This window comes from Apteryx mantelli, chromosome 7 (assembly GCF_036417845.1).
Source record: "Apteryx mantelli isolate bAptMan1 chromosome 7, bAptMan1.hap1, whole genome shotgun sequence".
NCBI lineage: Eukaryota > Metazoa > Chordata > Aves > Apterygiformes > Apterygidae > Apteryx > Apteryx mantelli.
The window spans coordinates 36,679,110-36,703,600 of NC_089984.1; the positions used below are offsets into that span (position 1 = coordinate 36,679,110).

A 24,491-nucleotide genomic window follows, 5' to 3' on the forward strand; every position below is an offset into this window, starting at 1 on the left:
CATCATGAATAAGAGGTCTCTCACAGCTAAGAGGACTATAATTTGTCTCGCAGTGACCTCTAAAGTCATTGATTTGTCTTCATTAAAGCAACAAAAGAGAGGACAAAGGATCGGTTTGTCTTTAAGGTCTAAAGGGAATCTGTAGCATTATAGCAATTAATACATTCACAAATGAATGAAATCTGAAGTATAACACTATATACACAAGGTAGCACTGTTAGGTTTGAAGGAAGTCTGATGCTATATTCTTAACTGTTCTTTTATAAAATCACAGCCTGAATTTTTTTTTTTTTTAATTAAATGATCTTTATTAATTCTTTCAGACTTCCAAAGCTTACTAAATAAAATGGCAATTCAGGTCACTCACTTTTTGTCCACACAGCTCACCACGTTTTAACAAAAGTGCTGCTTGCTGAGAAACTATGAGCAGAGATTTTTAGACTCCGTCCTAAAATGCAGACCGAACCCTGCATTAGCAGTAACACAAGTATACAGGACTGGATGGGACATTCTTGATCATTGAGTTCATTCTCTATTTTTGCAAAGAGCAACAATGTATGATTCTTCTCATAACCTGATGAAGCCTGACTTTTAAAACAGTAAGAATTTTTCCTCTCAAAACTCCTGTTGGAAGCCTTTTTGGCAACTTTACAGTGATGGTTAAAAATTTTCCAATTTCAAGCCTAAATATGTGTGGCCAGTATCTCCCTTTTTGATCTTATGCCAACATTGTCCTACAGCTTAAGTAATTCTCTTCCCTCCCTTTGCTTGCCCCTCTAATATAATTTCAGAGGACAATCATGTACCCTTTCAACTTTTGTTCTGCTGGGCTAGGGAAGCCAAGATCTTTTGGTCTCATTTATCTGAAATTAAAACTCTGGTGCACACTCCACATCATCCAATTAAGCTGCTCCAGGCAGACAGGAAATTTGAAAAGAGAACCTGCCAAAATCGACTCCACTGAACCATTCTGAAATTTATAATAGCCTCTAATTTGGAAGTGAGTTTGACCGAAAAAAAAAATCAATAAGTTAACAAAATCTTGAAAACAGGTACCATCAAGATACATTGAAAACAGGCACTTGAGATCAAGTAGCCTAAAAAAAATTTAAGCTTGGCCATAAATTACACACACAATCCAATTTATACTTACCTACAGCAAATCCTTCATAAACTACGTCTCTTTTATATGAAGTTCTTAAACTGTACACAAGCCCCTCAGGTGCTTCAATTTTTTGGTACAGATGCTCCCTGACTGCTAGGGTTAAAACATGATCTGTGATGTAACATTTTTCTATATGATATACCTTTGTTATTTGGAATTTTTTCAAATAGCTTCTCATGTTTGCAGTCTTAAACATCAACCATAGAATCAGGCATATTTGCTCAAGCTCTTTTAATTCTAGTTCTTATACCTACAGCAGAACCATGTTTATAAAATGCAGAGAGATTTTCTTGATGTATCACGACATACTTAAATGGTAAAACGATTCCAGAAGAACACAATAAAACACATTTAAAGACATATTATAATTTTATACTCACTAAGGCATGTGTTGTCCTGGAAAAAATTCAGAAATTTCTGGCATTCGTCTATGTCATTACCACTGTTGCTGCAGTCACACCACGGGGCAACGCTGAGACTACTCGAGTCTATGTAGTTTGGTGTCATCACTGTGCCTATTATTAAACAGTAAAGCACAGTACTGTGAGTAATCTTTGTAATGAAATATTCTTTCCATACTAAGAAGGTAAGAAACAACAATTGGTAAGTCATGTATTCAGAGCTGTAATCACAATACAGACCAATGGTAGGGCTCTAAAATGTGGACTTAAAAAGTTCCTGGCTCCCTCTGCCATCTGACCCCCAGTCCTGTAAACCCATTTGCTTCTGCTGAAAAGGAAGGAGGGTTTATCTGGACAGGTTTATACTGCAGTACTATATAGAGCTGCATCAGCAGGATTGAGAAGCAGAAAATTGTGGCACAGGCGTTGGAAGGATTGGAAGGGGATAGGAACCTCTTAAAAGAGCTTTGCTGTCAAAGCAATCACATGTTGACTTGCATCCTGAGAGTCACGCTGAATATTAGCACCCATTTTTCTTCGTTGCTTGTTTTTTTTCTCATTTTTTTTCTAGTGGCAAATAAATGGTTGAAACTAAACCTCTAGACCTGAGCCTCCTCTCTGAGTCTGCAGCCAGCCTGAAAAAACAGTTCTGAAACACATGAACAAGTAGACTACTAGCCATACTGAGAAGAGTCCTAATACATCTTGAACAGGTTATGGTGATGAACAAAGCAAAAAGATAATCAGCATGTGTAAAAAGGTACAGGAGATTTTTTGCAGGTAATAAATTACTATTATTCTTGCTTTTAGTGTCACTACTTCTTAAGTGCAACTGTCAGCAACTTACAACAGCAGGTTTTTTCTAAATCTAACAAATCCTAGGGTAAATACTCTCACATTCATATGACAACTCAAGTCTATCAAGAATTGGATGAAACCAAAGAATGAGTTCTGTGTCCAAAAAGAAATATAGGTAGTGCTCACCACTGATCTAGATCAGATAGCTGTTACATGATCAGCACTTAATCAAACCACTGGTGTCACTGAAGACGTTGCCCTGATAGACCAGTGATTTCAAATTCCCCTAAGGACTTTATTTTATTTGTCTCATCAAGCAGGAAAAAGTAAACAGAAAGGGGCAGCTATTCCAGAAGTGCATTGAGGACAGCATTTTCAGGAAACAAGTTCCTCACTTGGTAATCTACAGTTCTAGGACAGGCCATATACCAAGAGGAAGTGTGATTGCATCTCCTCGAACCTGATATCAAAGTAGTCATTAGGAAGATGGACTGGATGAAGGATAAATATTAGAGACCCAAAGTGTACGCTAGAAGAGAAAATTTTGTCCATAGGTCTAGGGCTCAAGAGTCTTTAACACCACTAGGGAAAGGCCTATCCAACACCAAGCTAAAAGAAGAAACACTAGAAATAACAGAAATCACAGAATGATGTCAAATAGCCTTTCAGTCACCAAGCACCACTGGGAACTGAACAAATCAACATGCAATCTTTTCATACATGAGGTGGGAGACAAAGGAGAACAGACAGTAAGGGCTGGCCTGAGAAAGGCAAAAATGTATGTCAGAATAAAGGTAATGCAAATGCAGTCAGCAAAAGAATCTTTTGTCTTGTTTTGGGGTATTATTAAATTAGAATGCTATCCCATAGCTTTATGTACTTGCAAATTTTAACAGATAGTTCCAGTAATAATTGCTCAAATTCTACATGAGATCAGCACATGAGTAAACAGCACAGTCGAAAATTTATTAAATGGAGGTGAAGAATTTAGTAAAATAGGCAAATATCACTTGCACCACTAATGAAAACTTGACAGTAGATAAATAAGAATAAGAATGCTGTTAAATTAAAATAAAACAAATGAAAATAAATATCCATTATTTGTTTGATGGTTCAGCACATTATTTCAACGATGTGACACTCATGACTTGAAAAGAAACAAGTGAGGTAAAATGAAAAGCAAGAGGATTTTGCCAATGGAAAGAAAACAGTAAATTAAAAAAAAAAAAAAAAGGCTAAGTAGCAAATACTTAGTGAAGGTTTAAGAAAACAGAAAGGTATTGAGGAAGCTAAAAAGGTCACTAAGGTAAGATCTTCTTATCCCAAAGAGGTAGTAAGGTCATCAAAATGGGTCTAGAGAGAGACTAAAAGTGTAAGAGACACCAAGCTACAATTTAAGGTTGATGAATACAGAAAAGACAGGACAAGGAATGTGCACATACAGCACACAAACTACATGTAGCTAAAACACAGTGGCTGAAAGAGCAGCTAGCAGAAAATCAGTGTCATTTAAACCTGGGGGCAGACGTGAACCCAAGCGGATTATATGCTTGGTTTCCTGGGGTGGTTTTTCTTTTTTTTTGCCGTGTGTGTGTGTGTGTGTGTGTGTGTGTGTGTTTCCCCACTAGCTAGCATCTTGGAAATCTGGCTGAAGGATACTAACAAATCAGAGAAACCATAGTGGGTGGCATAGTGGTCGCCCATAGTGGGCGATACTAGGTTTATTGTGTTCCCTATATCAAATAGTTACCTAGTGGTCTCAATAGTAGGCAGTCAGGTCTCCGTATTTTAGTCAAAAGCAGATTTGACCTGAACACAGCTAAGAGGTTGCTCAGACTAGGATCAGTTAAGAATGAGGAGATGGATGGTGGGTCCAGGAAGGAGGGCAAGTGACTGAAGTTCCTTTGACCCTCATGTGACACTGAACAAATGAAATCCAATGACAGGAATTGGCCAAAGACCAGCAAAGGCTGTCAAATGCAGCGAGCACCAAGACCTGAATAACAAGAAAGCCAGCAGAGCAGGCAGTCCTTTTGCAGGTTGGAGGTAGAAAATAGCTTAGCAAGTGAGCATTATCATAGAAACCATTGGATCCAGTCCTAAACACTGGGTACAGGATTGAGAAGTATGCACCCTGTTCTGCAATTCCAGTTTATTCACACAAATTCTCAAGAAATTCCACAGAATTCCAGGGCAATTGGATGGATTTTGCTGAAACTTTGAAAATTTGTCTGCAAATGAATGTTAAAGGATATTTTAAGTCATCAGTTACAGCAATACCAAATTGATGTGGGAGTGCAGACAGGTCCAGATAGCTTAACTAGGCTGTAACCATTGCACAGGGTCTAACCACTGCACAGGGTCTCAAACATGGGTATCTCCTGTTTTATTTTACATTTAATAATCTTTATCTTTTCCCTTTACATGATATCATTTAAAAATATTAATTGATCTTTTTGACTATAATAAGGAGCCAAAAGTAATGCACTAAGTTTTTCAAAATTCCTGTAAAATAAAATATCTCTAAAATTATGTATACAACACCCTGATGCAAACTTTAAAACACACTATATAGTCTGTTCTCCATTTTACTGGTATAGCACCTCACCTACAAAAACTGTGCCTGACTCTACTCACACTTATGTCATTTGTTTCAGGAGGGAGTCTACTAAGTTCACTGAAGTTAACTCCAATTTACATCAGTGTATGTGACAACAGAATCACATCCTTCCATAGAGAAACTTCATTTTCCTGAATAAACTCTGTGGAGGTACAATTTTTGTTACCTTTAATGAAAAGACTAAATGAAAAAAATATTTGATCTTAATGAACTATATTTTACCTTAATTAAAACACTTGGAGATCCTGGAGGTCTTATGAATGAATGAACCTGTAACAGCTTGTTACCTCAAGTCTGTTAATCTCTTCTTTCTACATTTTCTACATATTAAGCAGCCAGTAGAAAGATTATACCTCTGATTTTGATCTCAGACAGCCTTTTACAAATTTGATGGGTCTTCACATAATTTCCTCCAGTTCTATATCAGCCTGATATCAGAAGCAGGAGTTTACTGCTTCAGAACACACAAGTTTTGTTTTGGTACTTTTGTTGACTTATCAAATTATCTCTCAAGAGGTAAAAACTCTTGTAACACTACTCAGGTCCCATCTATCATGTGGCATGTGTCTGGGGACTGATAGGAAAGAAGAAAACTGTTTATTTTTCCCTTTGAAAATTAGGTCGCCTTTTGATTTCACTTCCTCTGGGATCCATTCCATGTCTTTGATGTCTGAAAGTGTTTTGCAGTATGGTCATCCACAGGAACACAAAAACATCTGACTATATGAACTGGCTCATCCTTAACGTTAAATTAAAAAAACGTACTCAACAAAATCCTCAGCAAAATTTACTAGATCCAGCAAGAACTTATTGGCAGCTCTTACCCAGAAGTATCTATTAGTACCAGTTACTCTTTGCCAGCAGCTAGTTTTTATTCTCATTGACTAGATCAGATTTCCAGACTATTCAATTCTTTGAGAATCAAATGACATTCTGTCATAACTGTTCATATGCTATACCCTCTGCATACTTTTTAGATCTGTTAAACCTCAGAAGTATGCCCTTTGAAACCATCATACCTTATCTTGCCAGTTGCTCCATGGACTTACCTCACTTTTTAGATGCTACAGTAATAAAAATGATAGCAATAAGCCAGTGAATATGGCTTTCAGTCATTTTTTAGCAAAAACAACCTATTTCAGAAATATTTTATTTTGGATATTATCTCAAAAGAGATTTTTTTAATTTGCTTCAGAGGCTCAGCTAGGACCTTCACACCCAACAGAAGGGGCTATTACTGCATTGCAGCAGGTGCAGGCTGTAAGCTTAAAAACATCTTATCTGACGGCCTTTTTAAAAATTTGTTTGAGAGTTTTGACATTCGCTTATTCTTTATTGCCCAGCTATGATATCTCTACAGCAAGTTCACCTTTCTGAGATGATCTCTCTCATTCAGGAATCAAATACTGTGTGTGGCGTATGGAATCTGACTTGCTTATAAGCTTCCTTGTGCCAGTTTACAGTCAGGCAGGTGACAGCAAGCAAAACGAAATATATTGGAGAGGGAGAGGATTTCAGAAGATAAATCTGGTCTCAGTTAACCTCCATTGACAAGCATGTCAGAAAACACTTAGAAGGGACAGAAGGAGATCATGGAAAGCACAGCAGTTGGAAGTGAAAAAGAACCAAGCTGGTTTATTGTCGCATTCCTCAAATGTCCTGTAAACTTTTCCTGAAGACCTAAAGAAGTATTTTACTCGACCTTGAGATGACAGCTGCAAAAACAAGCAAGCTCTAGTTTCTTCTGCTCTTTTAAACTTCTTATTTCTGAGTCTTGTCCAAATTCAACCACTTTAATAAGGCTTGTTTTGTAAGCTTAACTTGTATTTGTTTTTCCACATTCAAGCACCTTTCTCTCCCTGTCCTCTACCCTTAATTTGCTTGCAATCTACAAATTTACTCCAGTAATCTATGTAAGGTAAAACAAGGCCCACACATTTAGGCCCATACAATTGGAGAATTTTGCCTAGAATCATATTGTACAGTATGACGAAGAGTATTACCTTTCACTGGTTTTATTTCATGTGGGCCTTCAAAATATTTTTTGAGTGTTTTTGTAGACCGATCAAGCCCCCACCCCTCCCTGTGTTCTTACCAATAAGCCCCGAGTAAGCGAGGAGGCAGTCAGCATAGTTCTCCTTCAGACAGCTACTAACAGACCGTGACTCAGGCTGGCAGTTTGTGAAAAAATCTGCAAGGCGAGATCTGCAACATGGTAAGAAAAAATGAGTATCTTTAAAAATCAAGCCTGCAGGCATCCTTACCTTTTACACTCTTTTTCTCTTTGTACAATGCTTAATATTCTTTACCTTAAATATATATTGGAAACCCTTCAATTGATGAGAGTCCCTTTTTAAGACCCATCTGTCTTTTCAGAATCCATTTATGCAGTCAGAACTAAAAAGCATTAGGAAAAAGAAAGACAGCAAAAGGGACAGAACAACAGGGAAATGCACGTCCTTTACTAAAAAGAAATGTTCTGCATTTTCATGCCAAGAAAAGACAAAGAGAGAATTTATCATAAGAGTGGTCATTTTGCCTGGATATGAACTCTGACTGAAATCTGTTATTCTATATGAATAGAACACAGTATCTGCTGTTTTACTGCTTACACAAAACTGTATGCTTGTGCTCACAGAGTCCCCTTACTACATGACTTGAGTCTGCTTTAGTACTGCCCTGGGTTTCCAGGGAATGGGCTTACCCATCCTCTGCATTAGCCTGCAGAACAAGCTGGCTGAACTGGGGTTGCAGGCAGATCCAGATGGCATGATCTACAGAGCTCCCTGGAGCAACTGTACTGAGATCTATTTGTTCTTGTAAAATGTCCATTTACCAGAAGTCGACAGCATTGTGCCCAGGGCTCAAAAGAAGGGAATGTGAGCTCTACACCCAGTTCTGCTAGTGAATGGCCACACAATCTTCACTTACCTCTGTCACCTACTCTCCGAGAAGAGGGATCACTACTTACCTATGACTAAGATTGAAGCGGTATCACAATTAGCAGATTATTAATACTTTGGAAATCAAAGACAAGAACTAGCAGCCAGGAACTCTTCACTTGCACTTTAAAGGCCACATAACGGTTACATTCAGATCTACTGTAAAATTTGAGAGGCTTCACTGACCTGTATCAAGGTCCCACATCACATGGCCAACCCTCCTGTCCATCTTGGCCTGCTCTCATCAGCTGTGCTAGGGCTTTGTATGCTTCTTGGACCAATGACTTTTATTTATTTAAAAAGTGTAATTTACACCTTTGATTCCATGAACAAAATTATTCAGCCTCCCTAGTTCAATCTCCTCCTCTGTGAAACAGGGATGAAAATATTCTCTTGAATAAAACTACTCACAGTGATGTTTCAGGACAAGGCATTTAATCTTGGCAAAGCCCTTTCAAAATCAGAATAATACCATCTATGCTTTTCCAGCATCAATCTAGCATTATGTAGATTCTCAATATAAATGCTCTTTTTTATTTTTGCAACGAAAACACAAAAGTTAGTAGAACCAAGTGATTTGCACAGATTTACTTTATTTGTTGACATGCTCTAGAGACTAATTATTTTTGTTTGCCTTATTGTTTTACCTATCTCAGATGCGGAGTGGATGTACATCATTAATTGGCCTGAAAGTACTGATAGGCAAACTTCAAAAGGTTCAAAGGCTTAGTTTCAGAAAGCATCTTATAAATAGACTGTATTCAAACTGTATCTGAATTTATTCAAGCTGTTCTCATGACCTCTTTTTAGTTTCATCCCTCTCTAACTCTACTGATTGACACCAGCAAAACAGTGCTTGTCTCCAAACCACAGTTAACTGTAAGTATTTCACTATTTCTCTTCCCTTATCTAACCATTTAACCCTGAGCTGGACATCTCTACGTACTAGTTGCCTTTAATAGCTTTAGAAAGTCAAGCTCTCCACAGATTCTTCAAGACATCCTAAATGTACACATTCTAAATTTCCTTAAAATCTCTACCTATTTGGTGAATATATACTGTGCCTACCAGGTGACAGGCTGAGAAGAGATGGATTCCAAGGAACAGGCAGAGATAAACAGCACCATGAAGAGAATCTGGGCAAGGAAACCCCTTTGTCACTATATTAATTTATTCTCTTGGTCAATAATTAAGATAGTTGCTGGGATCTAGCCTTCTGAGCAACTGGGAAAACAGACTATGGAGGGTTTCTAAGGACTTTAAAAGTTCTACAAATACCTAGATGAAGCCTGTTTTAGGATAGAAGATAGCATATTAAATCTATCTTGTATGAAACCTTTGCCATGGTAGCAAGAGCAAGACTGCTCTCATGCAGTACTTTTGTGTTTCTAAAACACAGTGGTTCCTCAGATTTAAATTTCATTGTTTATGTAAACTTGCAAAGACCCCAAATACATCCTTTCGGAGACGAAATAATATAATCAGTGTCTTGAAAATCCTGAAAACATTTTTGGCTATCATTTCATTATTTTTAATTGTCCAGTTCTCTGTTAGATTATTAGGTGCATTGGTTCATGTAATATACTCTTCTTTTCTCAATGTTTTTAAGGACTGATAAGTGTGGATTAACACCAGTCATTTACTATCCAGTCTGCTTAAAGAATTTATTTGCTGTAGTAAACCCTTAAGGAGGCTAAGAATTTCTCTGATGATCCCTTTTGCATACAGCTTGATTTCTGCGTTAATTTCTGAAGAATTTTTGTGGTCATAAAAGTTAATGAACTGACAATGTTGCACATTTAAGTTTTCATAAACCAAATACAGCTCAGACAGCTGTGGTCCAAACATTACTAAACATCTTCATACACTCCCCATCTCTAGCGAGTCATCCAAAATTCATACTACCAAAATTTTTGCTCTCTCTTGAGCTGTTAACTACACCTAATATTTGTGTGGATTAATTTCCACCAGTGATACAGTAAAGATCAACAAGTAAAATGGAGACAGACCTCCATCCTCCATAAATAACTCCATCAATTTCACTGAAGGTCTGCTGATTAATGTTCACTGAAGGTCTAGCTCCAAACATTTCCAGTAGAGTGACACTGATGAAAGTGTGCCCATCAGCAATACCAGAATAGTGGTACTGCTATTTATCTAGAGAGAGACAAACTAGCTTAATTAGGAACAGAAAACTCATTTCCTAAATATATATATATATATATATATATTGCATATGGTATTAAGAATCATTTAGACAGTAGAGACAAGCCTTTTAGGGATGATTATAAGAAACAATAAGACGATGCTAGTCCTATAAAAAATATACATTCCACGTTAACTTAGTGTTCCTTCAACAGGAAGCAACTTGTGGGGAGTAACTTGTGGTTAAGTGTCTTGGACTTTCTCCAGCCCTTGACTGAGCAGTTCAGTAAACTGAAGGACAAACAGTTGAGTTCTAACTTAGCCCTGATAAATCTCCTCAGAGTTAACTGCATATCTTATAGAAAGCTTACTTAAATATTTTGTATACCATGAACTGAAAAAATAAGAATAATCCTATTGGCTAATTCAACGAAAATCTGCTCAAACAGCAAACAGTGTGAGAAAAAGAGAAAAAAATTCCAAACCTCCTATTCACTAGTGCTTTGTATTAGCACCAATAAAATCATTTGTAACAGTTAAAAGTACAAGGAAAACAATGCTAATTTGTTTTCTTTAAGATACTGGTTCTTCCAATACACAGCAGGATAAATCAAAACTTTCAAATTTTGCTTACAAATAAGTTTTGCTAATAGCAGAATTGTGTTTAATCTGCATACAGTTTTTGAGGCAATTTAACTTTATATTAGCACAATCTGTTGTGTAGGCGACATTTATTAGGTTTCACTATTTTTTATTCTCAAAGTTTTATAAAAGTTCTTTGATGTTCTGAAATTACCTTTGATATTTATCAGTTCCACCTCTTTAAAGTTAGTTAATCAAACTTTGGTATTGGCTGCACAGAAATGCATATTGCAATATTTAAAAATACAATCTCAGTAATGAATTAGCATTAAATTTCTAAAAATGCATTTTTATTTTGGATCTGCTGTAAATTGTGGCCTAATAGAAAGCAGCAATATGAACCAAACACGTGACGCCTCCTCAAGAAGTACCCTTAATGCTGGGCTAGCAGGTGTTGACTTCTCTTACTGATTTTTTTCTCTCTGTCTGTATGGATTTTGGGTTACTTTGTACCTAGGGGTTGAGCCTCGAGAGACAGAAATCTCTCTTAGCCTTGCCTTCAGAGTGGTGGTAAGAAGGATAGGTATGAAACTCTTCAGACTGAGCAACTGTTGAATCTGTATTTGCACTAACTGCATTCAACTACGCTATGAAGTCAAAGTGAGTGGTTGTAACTACTTGCTCTGTTGGTGAATGCAGGCAGCTACGGCTGCTGTCCTCTGCACTCATGTCAGTGATGTTAGGTAAAGTCTGCACCTACTGGCTATCCTCTCTCTTTGCATCGCTGGTTGTGTTTAGGTATCTATTTATGGCTCAACAGCAGTAACACAACGGATATACAAATGGCAAAGCTGAGTGACTGGGGTGCTACACTAATTAGTCAAAGCTGCTCTAGCGTCTAGACACCATTTGGCAGACACAGTATAGTCACGGAAGGAAAGTGCTACATCAATATTCAAAACAGAAGAAAAGCATAAATCTGATGCTGAAAAATTTCAGACTAAGTAAATGAATATGTGCCATAGTGATAAATGACATCATTATAGAAAAAACAAGCCAAAGTACTTGTTCTTCTTTTGTGGGGGTCAAATACAGTGTCCTGCTCTGTAGCTACAAATAGCTCCCATATAGGAAGGGTGGTACTATTTCAAGTGGGAGGTATTGGGATGCGATAGCGGCAAGAGCAGCTGGTCTGTGCCCAAACTAATGGGTTCATTGCTGCAGGAGCTTTTCACTTTCCTTCTCTTTCATAAACACACAGTGAGTTGGCAGTGAAAAACAGAGGCAAAGGCTACATAAGAAACTCTATCAGACTATTTCAGCCAGTGAGCTGAAAAAAGACTCTGAAGAGCTTCAGCACAAGAGAGATGACCCTACCAGAACCTGGTAATTTAGATTTGACCCATCCATGAGGACATTTTGCATTAAAAGTCACTAGAGCTGCATAATACGAATATGATATCTTCTTATTTATGTACACACCCTATTGAGCAGCTGTGAGCAACTATGAATTTTGACAGCTTAATTAGCCTTTTTTATACTGTCATTTTTACATATATTAATTAACCAGCAGCTTTATTTTTATTTATTTATTTTTCTTGGAAAACAGGTTAGTTTTCCCTTGGCTTTTAGCCTCCTTCTCAAACAGTTACAGTGTCAGTGCCCTGCGGGCATTGCCAGCCCTTACTCACCCTGCTCATCTGCCCCAGGGCCTCCCCACACCCTGCCCAGCCTCAGGCCCCCATTTCAGCTCAGCCCAGGGCCGTCAGTCCCTGCCCACGATGCCGCAGCGGTGCTGGGCTCCAGCCCCGTCACGGTCCTGCCCCTTCCTGGCCATGGGCCCGGCCAACCCCACCGCTGAAGCACGGGCGACCACCCGACCCGACCTCGGCCCATCGCTGTCGCCGCAGTGGTGCGCAATGCCCGGGACTGGGACTGCCCCCGGTGCCCTGCTCCCGCGCGGGCGGTGGGATGAGCCTGGGCGGTGAGGCCCTGCCCTGCCCCACGGGAGCCCCTGCCGCTGCCGGTCCCAGGGAGCCCCCAGCCCGCAGGGCACCCTGACACACAGGTCAGCATTTGTACTTTTGGTCAGATGAGAAGGAGGGTAAAAATTTAAAGATTTAATGACTGACCATTTGGCTCCCAAGACCTGAATACTGAAAGCAGTTTCTCTCACGTTAGCCATTACAAATCTTTTGCAACACTGACAAACACCATTACAGAATGTTGGAACCCAAACATCAGCTACCGAATGAGAGAGGCTGTTTTTTATCTGGTTTTGCTTCTGTTTTGCTATTTTAAATGACTTGCAGTTTAAACCCACGCAAATATTTGATTCTGGATTTATCTGTAAAAATTATGTAGTTCATCTGGAAGTACAAAAAAGTCAATCCTCAATTACATAGAGGCAGCCTATGCAGATTGTGAAACAACCGGATACAGAAACAAACACCAGAGACCATGTAGACATGAGACATGTTCAGATGTCTCTCAGAATCAAGAATGCTCCAAGCATCCAGCAAAGACACGACAGTCCACCAAGACTTACTACTCCAGTTGGTGCTAAGCACTTATACTTGATCAAATTGGCTTCTGCAAAGCTAGTTGACTCTGTACCATGTTCCCCACCATGTCTGATAGCATGTATGTTATCCAGGCTTTTTACTTACCAGGGGCATTTTAGACATCTAATACCCAGATAACGGAGAACTAACTACTAGAAAGACAGACATGCAAAATTAAAACATTTCCACCTGTGCATATCTGTATCATATTTTAGAACTAACAATACATACATTGTATTCTGTTTTGATATTAAACAAACTCATTTTTCTGATTAATAAGTGCTGTAAAATAAAAATATTCCATGTCCATGTTTTGCTACTGTATTTTATGCAAAGCAAAAAAAAAGTTATATAGGATTTTCTCTTAATATTATCCTTTTCCCTTGCTCAGGTTAACTGCTAGAGACCTGTTAGATCCTTTTATAGAATGTCTGCTACAGCAAATACAAAGAACTTCCCAAAACACTAATCTCATAGTTTATCAATGTTAGGTAAAACCCATAAGTAACTCAAGATCATGCGTTAGAGAAATTTTAGTTTAAGATACTTGGTGTCCTCTGGGTTTAAGGAAAACTATTAAACTCAAACATGATTCTAAACCGGTATGGTTTATTTGTAATTTGGTAACAAAAATATTTTTATACTACTGACCTTTTGTATAATAAAACCAATTTTGAAAAATATGGTGCAAATCCTGAGCAAAAGGTAATGCAATAAAGAATTAGAACAGTGATTTTATGATGCAGTGACACAAAACAGAATTTTCTCTTTCTGCTTTCAAAAAATTATCTCAGACCATATTTTAGAGGCCTGTTTGAGAGAACATCTGGAAAGCATTCCACAGGAAATCAAACCTATATTAAATATGTTTTGTGGGGCTCTGTTTCCCTGCATTGACTTTAAGCATGCATAATGCATTTCTGTCTTCTCAACTGCAAATAAAATACTTCTCTGAGAATCTCCTACAAAATGATAGGCTGAACTGACAATCCATGATTTCTAGAAGGGGATGCCGGTAAGATTTTTATTTAGTTTATCCATCTCTGTAACAAAGCTCTCCAAAAACACGAACAAATCCACTAGCTACTTTCTGAGTACTATGATTTTGTATATTTTCATTTTATTTCCTTTATGTTGCTTAATTTGGAGTTTCTATATATAAATGACTGTCATGTTTAAAGATGTCCAAGTATCAAAGTGTTTCTTGATAGCACATTATACAGGAAAGAACCAGTCCATTACGGATAGAGTTGTTCTCACTTCATTAACTGGACATACAAGAGTGTCTTTGAATTACAGCCTGGAAACCTAAGAAAATCATCGTCACTCTCAAAAAACAAGCCAAAGAAATTAGTGCCACTGCAATTCCTTGAATGTGTCGCTGGATGCTTAGGTATTTATTAACAACTATGTCACGAGCGCGCATTGAAAGGATGTGGTACCAAGCACCCGGAAAAGATGTCCATGACAATATTCTCTGTAACCACTTGAATAAACTATAATTGAAGGCAACTCGCTCAAGCATGAGGCTGCTGTGGAGTTTGGAAACAGTAAATAATCTAAAAAGTGCAATGCAAGCATCCAGGTTCTCTGTTGACCACAAAGGCATTTGCTGGCAAAAATATGATGCACTAGATCATCAGGTTTCCTCAGATTAGTTAGGGATTGTTTTTGCATCCTTGAGTGGCACTGTGATATGTGTGGTGGCATCCCTGAATGGAATAGTTCTGTGCCCTCGTCTGTTGTCAGAGACCTGGCTAAAGGAAAGAAAGGCTGCACAGGGTGTTGCACTTAGTTGTGCCGAGTCTGTGGGCAGCTGACATAGCTGAAACTCATCCTCAAGCTACTCTGAGCTGGTCTTGAGGACTCAGACAACAAATACCAGATCATAACCACAGTAGATAAAAGCAGATTACAGTTTCTTTTATGGGAAACTCTTTTTCATGCACAAAACAGCCTCATCAAAAAGCAAGTCACAAAGTTCTGGTGCTATCAAACCAATACAGCATTGATCTTACTCAATATGTTTTCCTTGCTTTTAGTAGATACATGGATGTATAACGCTAGTAAGAAAAGCACTGATTTATAGTATAAGATTGGAAAATAAACCATTTTTACCAGTTAAGGATGATGTGGATGTCTTAACGGTTTTTTTTGTCTCCCCTGGCAAAAAACCTGAACACAGCCACTGAGGCTAAAAAAGCTGACAGCCTGTGATATATCCAGATGTTTACAGGAGTTCATCTGGAAGATATTGTCCATTTTGAAGAATGTTTTGCAATGCTGTATGAATGCCAGTTACTGAGACACAACGCCAGCATTTCACAATGCTTGATTAGAAAGGGGAGCATCGGAACTGAGAGGACAATCACTGTAAGCTGTACTCGAATCAGAACAAAAGAAAACAATTCAAATGATACGGTTAAGTTTTAATTTAGCAGAAGTCTATGTCACATGTGCTTTATAATATAAAAGCCTGTTTTAATGGTTTATAGCATATGCTTGAACAAATAAAGTATAAGCACTAATACAGAAATGTAAGGTCATATATTAATCTTAAATGTGACCTCAGGCAGGGTCACAGTAAGCTCACACAAAAAATTTGTGTTTAACAATAAACACACACCAGGAAACTTTTTGTGTCTCTTATTTTAAAGCCGGCAGATAATCAAAGCATAGGAAACAACTACCTTCTGTGTCAAGAAGTCTTTCCAGACATTGGTACCTTTAAATCTGGCTTCCATTTAACAGTAAGTTACTCCGTTAGTAACACAGTAGTGTTTAAAATATAATAAAAGCAAAGCAATTTCTATTTAATAAATATTAAAATGCTCAGATTCAAAAACATACATGTAGATGTCACTTGTTCTGTTGAGAAACAAGGTACTATTTTTAGTTCCTGTGCTTACATTTTCTTGCAGCTATTTTAATAGATGAACTGTCACCAGAAATATTCTCTCACTGGGGCCTGATGTAGAGTGAAATAAATAACATTTACAAAGTCCAACATAATGGAATGGTAAAATCCGTTGACATTCTTTTAATTAGCACTGCCTGAAGATTTACCTACATAGAACAGGAATAGCTAAATTCATCCCTGGAAAAAATCCACTGAAGTCACTGATGTCAGAGGAAGTATACTGGGTATGGACTTGATATAATAGCTCTGCTATTCACATTAAATATACAGCAGCTTCTTGCCTGTAGTATATAGATGGTTTGAGGTAAATGAGAAAATATTTTGCTTTGTTAAAGAAAACACTATTTCTTTGCCCCAGAAACAACAAGTTAGCCAAATGTGACTATCAGATGGAGTGTGTATGAAAAGGGATCAAATCTTCTCTTCACCAGATTGAACAGATTAGTGAGCAGAAACTACTCGTGCAAACATGTGGATGCTAAATTTCTGCTTTCACAAACTTCCATTAACAATTTCACAAATCAGTTGTAGCACTACCCTTACTGGAACCCCATCCAGCAAAGCAATTAAGTGCTTGCTTAATACTAACAACATGCGAAGTTCCAAGTTTAGAAGCTCTATTAAAAAGTTTAGTGCCAAATTTAACTTTCATGGTTTTGAGTAATTTTGACTAAACAGGATGAAACTGCTTCTGCAACATATGTAGTTTAATATTCCCCCCAATGATAGAGGAACAAAACAAAATGGGCCAAACTTGCCCTGCTGTAACTTTTCTTCCTGGGTGGTGTTTCTAATCTGTAGTCTTCATGTTTATTGTACTATGCAGGCAGTCTTCATTTCCCACTTAGAAAGAAAAAATAAGCCTTTCAGACAGAATGATACACAAACAGATGACTGGCCATATTTAGATGTTCCAAATTCCCCCAAGTTCCCAGAGCTAATGTTTTCTAGTGGCTGTGAGTACTTAGGCCACTGAATCATTTTGGGAATCAAGGGACTGACGTGGAATGTAGGGTATCTAAATACCACCCATTAAAGTCAAATCATTTGTATCCCAGTTTATTTTATGATTGCTGTATGTTCACACTCATAGATACTTTATTCCGTCTTTCTATTTTGTAACTCTGTAGACAGGTAATAATGAATATTCAGTGGTACAGTTAGTTCTTAAAAATAATCAGAAAGGGACAGGAAGACTTCAGCAACATCAGAAAGACTGTGAAAGCTACACCATGCAAAACGTAAGTTGGCTGAACCAAATCGCTCTGACAATGCTAAGGCATAACTTCTACCTTATACACAGAAGGGCACAAAAGAACTTTCTCTTGGTTAGTGGGTTTCAGGAATGAGCCAAGGTTCTAGCTGAGTGAAAGGGATGCTGCTTTGAAAGTATCAGGCTTGCCTGACAAAGGACCTCAGTGTAAAGATAGTGTCTACTTACTGCTTCTTAAAGCATAAAACCAGTGTGTGTGAGGATCTCTTGACCGTTAAAGCACAAAGTGATGTTAAACTTTGGTGCAGGAATAAAGCTGAGCCATTTTTTCTAATTACTATATTCTTGCTTGCTTCTTTGCTCCTTTAGGAAAAATGTCAATCATCCAGCAAGCTTTTAATCTTCAAGACTCTCTTAAGCAGAACACAGAGAGTAGAAATGAGGACTGGCCAAACAGATCTTGGCACCACAGAATGAGATCTATCTATACTGTAACGGGGACAAAGCCGTCTTGTTTTGCTGAGTGTTCTGATTTTTAGATTCCAAAGGGATTTAGGGATATGCTTTAAGGAGGAACTGCTTGATTCATTTTGAATTTTATTCAGAGGGAAGAAATTTAAAATGACCTTTGTTTACGGGGTGGAGGGAGAGACAAAAAGTAATACTACATCTATTTCAGTCTGCTAAAGAAAAGCATCATGGTAATGAATCATATAAGGGATTAGAAGGAAAGAAAATAATATCTGATATTGCAGCATTTTCTATCTTTATTTTGCTTTGACTTGAAAGGTTTTTGCTTATTTTGCAGAGATTGCATTCATCTTTTTTCCAGGCTAGCAATTCCCCCCACACATACTCTACTACACCATCATGTTTCCCCTGCAAAGCACAACAGATTCTGTCCCACCTTCATCCAGATCTCATTCTAACTGAATTTTATGAACTGTGATCATTCCTTACTATTAGTTCATTAAAATGAATTAACACATTTGTTTTTCTAAATAAGTGTGGTACCTCTAGCTATACATACATACATACATATATATATAAACTGTGCTTCTCCAAGTTAAGGCTATGCTCACAGACATGAGGTGAGCTTGTCAGCACGCTGCAGTATATGGGCCACAAGCTAGGTTTGCTGTTGTATGCAGCTTTTCCTCTCCCACTTGGTATTGTGCAGCCACGGGGTCCTTCCTCACAAAGCCCTGCTGTGGTGTGCAGCGAGGGCAGAGAGGATTTGCAGGTAGCCTGAGCTCTGGCTAACGCTGTTACACTGCAGGCTTCCTACATCTAGTGCAGGGTGAGTCAGGCAGCACATGAGGTTTTTCACCCACTCCCTGACTCAGTCTCCTAAGATACAATATAGACACAGTCTGCATGTCTCTAGAAATCAAGAATGTCCCTGTTTCCATGTCCTTAACAGCATTACAAAAGCTATGTTGTTGTCCTGGTTTTGTATACCCACAGAAAAACAGTAATCTGAAGGAGCTGCCAGACAGCTTTGAGTGCCAAACTGATATAAATACCCTTCAAGGACGCAGCTCCTGCTCTGTTCTACAGACGTGTATAATGCTACTCTATCCTTCATGAAAATATCCAGTGAATGTCCTTTTAACACCTAAAGCTAGAGCCGGTCTGAGACTGAGCAGTCAAACTTAGTAGCTGGCCAACTGAACTGTAACTCATATAAGCTACAAGGCTCAGAGAGTGGGGTAGCACCTATGTTTTTCCTCTCATCTTCTGAATTACAGATGATCACTGGGCTGTGGCAGGATATTATGGGAGGAAAAGAACAGCACGCAGAAGAGCAGGTGAGGGGGGACTGTAAGTGGCTGTAATAGAGAGAATTCAAATGTGTCAGAGAGGCAGTAAAAGTTAGATAATGACCAGGAGATCCAGAAAAAGGAGATGAAAGGAGACTAAGCAAAGGGAGAGGCATGTGAGGAACGCAAGGGAAGAAGTGAGAAAAACGAAAGAAAAGTCTAAGGAACAGAAAACTTCAAGCAAAAGGCATATTTCTCCTCCCTTCCCCCACCCTCCAACCACACGCACACACATCCCTTTAGTGCACTCCTCCTTGGTACTTATTAACACTGTAATTGAAGAATGCTCCCTCCTAACACGAGATGCTGGGCTCCCCCTCTTCTATAGCAGGACAAAAAAGGCTGACTGCATATTTATAACATCTCATCATAAATTTACCTACAATATTGAACCGCCACCTCCTCTGGCAAATCTCATCCATGAGGGTGTATGGTTTGCAGTCAGTAAGGTTATGTATTACAGGAACAATCCAGAAGTCTTGCACAGAAAAGCCACTTTTACAAACAGGAACTGGTATAAAGCATTTGCAGATTTGCACATGCCTTATAGAAAACAGGCACAGAGATAGTACCTTTCCATGGTAGATTATCATTAAAAATGTCCAACAGAATATAAAGAAGAAAAATTAATTTCTTGGCAAGTTTCTAACATTTTCAGAAAACACAGAGAGCAGCTGAGCTTTTGTTCTAGCTTTACTGTGCATGAATTCTTTTATGCAATGATGGAAATGTTTGCATATCTGCACACGACGTTCTTATACCTGTAGATGCAGATATCTTTCCTACAGAATTGAATGGGTCGTTGCAACAAAATTAAGACTGGATAGCACAGCTGACCGGACACTGGTGACCAGATACTGCTGTCAGCAGTATCTAAAAGTGTTTATAAGAATGTGCCAATGAAAATACATTTGTAAAAATTTGGTTCTCCAAATACATAGCAGCAAAAACATCTTTACAGGGTTTTCAATGCAATGACACCTCCATTGAAACCTAACAGGATATTTCACTATTGTTCTTCAGACATCATGTGTCAAAAAAGTTATTTAAATATATTTTGCAGCCATTTTATCTTTTCTTTTCAATATCACATATCTGTAGCCAGTAACATGCACTAACTACAAAACTAACGGCAAATCTTTAGGAATATTAATTTTAGCTAAGAAAAAAGCCCTTGTTGCTGATTTCTGAAATTAGTCAGGAATCTATCTGGCTATCTCACACCAAAAATGAGCCAAAATGCTTTGACCAACCATTCTGAGTATAGTCACTGTGGAGGAGAAGAAACTTATGTTCTATTACTAGATTCTTATTTTAACAAAAATTGACTTGTATTATTCTACCATTCCTTTCAGATCTTTACATCACATGACTGTATTGGTACTGTTCAATTTTTCTGTTCTTTTAATAAATAATGTGTCTGTATTGCTATCATTCTGCTCAGCACCTCATGAATGTATTAAGAAGACAGAGGAGATATGCAAACTCAAAACAGATTATTAAAAAGACCAGACTAATGACTCACATTTTCATTACTCAAAGAAAATTGTATTCTGAAGTACTGTCAAATACGACACTGGAAAAAATGAAGCACACCGTCCTATGTGTATTTACTGTATTCTGCTTTATTTACAGCAGAACAGTGTTTTTTAAATATGCCAGTCAACTTTCTGAAGTTTAAGTGGTGGCTGAAGCAATCAGAATAGGATTCAGACATTTGACCTATTCCAGGATGACATAGTTCGTGAAAGTTTTTGACAGTACGCTGACTTTCCTTATAAATTTTGTTTATGTTTATAATAAGAAAAAAGTCTAACTGCTTCTTTTATTTGGCTTTTTTTTTTTTCAGTTGGCATTTACAGGCATGCCTGAAAGACTCCAATATCTTTCAAAGCTGGATATGGAATGGGATACAAGGAGAGGCAGCAGAAAAATGATAATGAAAATGAACCATTCAGTATTTTGATGAAGTTTGAAAATTAGGACTGTTTACATGAGTCAGAACTTACTTGCATTTCTTGACATTTCTGGTCCCTTTTTCCCTCGATCAAGAATTTATGTTATATAACAGATGAATGAATGAATATAAAGAAAAAACAATCAGCAGCAAAGTGTCCTATCGTCTCAGTAATGAGTTGGTGGTACCTGCAGTTCAGCTGAATTGCTTCCCTGTTCAAAACTCTGTTTCAAAAACAGATTCAGTGATGTGTGCATCCAGGGCAAAGCTTTTAAAGAGCATCCCAAACTGAATGTTTAAATACATATTTGCATAGGCCTATGCAATATTTTATACGTGAATATGGGCAGATTCAAATCTTGCTTTTCTGAGTAAGCAGCGTTCATGAGAGAGTGCTTTCAGAGACCTTTTAGAATTTATCCCCCTTTTCTTAACTAGCATTAAGAAAAAGCTGTAATGGAAGTAACACGCAAGCAAATAATAGTTTCTAAATGACTGCGTTTCACAGTAGTCAGAACACATTCCCAACTTATTCACTCATTTAGGTATTCTTTCTGATTTCAAAAGGAAATTGAAATTATTAGAGTCAGAATTACGCGTCTAGTGGCTACTGCTTTTCATTATTCTAAACATATCTGGAATTACTATGTAAGCTGATGTTTATCCATGCTAATACTCCTCCTCCCTTTCCTTCCTCCCCTCCTCAAGTCCCTCTTTTCCTGCAGACCAAGGGGAACAAATCACAGCTGACTCCTCGTGAGTACATGGATTGGAGCATCTCTGGTGCTGATTTCTCCTCTTCATGACAGTAGAGACAGAGGTACTAAATATACTAGCGGTTTAGACAACCTAGGAGGTATTAATGTCTACATAAGAAGACTCTCTGCAGCACATCACATTTATTGTATCTCCAGGTGTAGGACAGAAGTGCTGCACTCTCACCCTGCTCCCACAAGCATTTGCCCACCTTTTCCATTGTACCACTGCTGTCCCTCTCCCTAACAGCCACGCATTACCAAGCCATGAAAGAGTCCAAACTATTTAAGATGGCATTTTAAAGAAAAGAAACCACAGCAAGGACCTACAAAGAAATCCATTTTCACCCCAGTGCCTGTTGCAACTTTGGGCACCAGGAACAGACATTTTACCAAGCTTGCCTCTGCAGCTTTGGAATGGAAAAAACACAACATCAGTGCAAGACTCATAAAGCCTAATTAAATAAAATGACATTTAAAAATTACCTGCTGAGATAACATTAGACCAAAGCTGACCAAAAGAAAGCACAATCAAAAGAGAAGCAATGGCATTCATTTAACTAAGGAATTCCTGACACCACTACAGCAGGAATATTAGGAAGAACTTTCCCTATAAAATCCTCTCCCCCATTTGATTGGCACTGTAACAATTTGGAATTTTTTCAGAAAACACAGTAAAGATGCTGTCATTCTGCTACTTAACAGGGAGTGTATATAGGAAAGACAATATACATAAGCAAAAAGACTAATGACACAACATGGAAACGGAAAACTGGTGGTTCTGAGACCCAACTTATATAAGCTTATATAAGCTGTAATAGCATTATCTATGAAGGTGCTGAATGCAATTCACTGGGCTCAAATGAAAACCCTCCACCGATTTCAGGCTGCACTAGTTTGTGTCAGCACGAAACCGGCTCCTGACTTCCCCAAAGCCATAGCGGGTAGAGAGCTGCTCTCCTCCTCACCTGCGAACAACCCTCAGGCACATCTGACCAGCTATGGTTAAAAGTCTAAGATCAGGAGAGGAGACCTCATATTCAAAATTCTAAATATTTTACAAGGCACATATGTGTAACTGCTTATCAAGGTATCTACAAACATAACTTCACTGTCCTTGACATATGAAAACAGCGTTTATTGCCTTCCTTACTAATTCACAGAATTTGATAATCCACAATGAATTTACACATTAGAAATGAGCGAGATTCTTGGGTACAACTTCATTAATGAGACATTAGCACAACAGCATTCTTATATAAACATACACGATGTTAAGCAGGCCTAAAACATTTCCTAAGGGCAGAGAGGTTTCTGTATGCCACTGAATAAGCATGGTATGACAACTTGCGGGGAACCTGTTAAAAGCAAGGGACCCAGCTTGTCCTGGGAAGCTGCGCTCTGTGCAGCCTCTCTCCTTCTGAACACAGAGAGGAGGAAAAAGAGTGGGAATTAGGTCACTGAATCAATGACCCTCCAGCTATAGCAGCCTAGCACTTTTGACAGGGGAAGGCAGATAAAACATCCCCCAAGCCTAAAACAGCTCTTAAGGTAGTAGAAGCTGGTCCACAAATGTGAATTCTTCTCCTTTCCCTGAAGAACCCCCCCGACAGCCTGTGTACTATGACGATATATATGAAGTTCCATGTGTGGCTTGTGTCCACAGACGGTTACTATTTGTGTCAGTTTGTGTCAGTAGTAACTAGACAGTTACTACTTGCTCACATGCAAGGTTACAATGAAAATAAAACCCACTATAATGAATAATTCTATTTTCACCTGGTCACTGATAGGGAATAAAAATCATTCTGAGATATCATTTCACAGAGACAATAAGGGAAAGGTTCCCAACAAAAATCTATAAGAAACAGATTTCTGTTTCGGTATCTTTCCTGGGGCTTTAAAGATTCTTCCATAATGAGAGTGAGTAGCTGTGAACAGTTTTGGAGAAGGCGCACACTGTAACCAGATGCAGGCTTTTGTTATTCTGTTAAAGATGTCAAAGGCTTTTGCTCTTTTCCCTGATTTATCCTACTCCCTAGTGGATATTCTGACCCTCAGTTCTGGCAATTCCAGCAGTACCAAAAAGTTCTTTCTGGTACCTCATTAATCATTCCCCTGCCATGTGCTATCTTACCTGCAGATGTAATTCTTCTTGCAGGATTCTTGTAAATTCAGGCAGTTTGGTTTCTCCCTGTCCTCATATGAACACACAGGAACAATAGTCTGCCGTCTCCTTTCTGTACAGGCTACGTCTCGACAGGAGCAGAAGAGCATCCCGTAGCTGTGCTTTGGGGGAACTTTGTCAAAAAATAGCCGGAGGGCCTTATGACACTTCCGCTTGTTACAGATTTCATTAGACGTGCTGCTGGTGCAGGGGGTTATGTAAGCAGATCTGAACCTCTTGCAGGTATCATTTAGGTTACAAGCTTTTGCTGCATCCAAGCAGTTGTTCCCCTTTGAAAGTACTGGCTCCACTAGAAAAAACAACACAACAGCAGTAAGAAATGTGTCACATTTATACTGTGCTTTGATGTTTGTGTTTATTTCACTGTTAATGAGATCCTGAGTATATATTTGTTACATAGAAAACTTCCAGTGCCAGA

The 24,491-nt window shown here is 38.3% G+C and overlaps 1 protein-coding gene across 1 annotated transcript in view; it reads right to left on the bottom strand.

Annotated features, from left to right (window-relative positions):
- Positions 1–24,491, bottom strand: part of GFRA1 (GDNF family receptor alpha 1) — a 143,507-nt gene that overhangs the window by 29,318 nt on the left and 89,698 nt on the right. Inside the window, 3 exon segments of the mRNA XM_013948689.2 lie at positions 1,546–1,680; positions 7,080–7,189; positions 24,023–24,362. Coding sequence (XP_013804143.2) covers positions 1,546–1,680; positions 7,080–7,189; positions 24,023–24,362 — 585 coding nt within the window.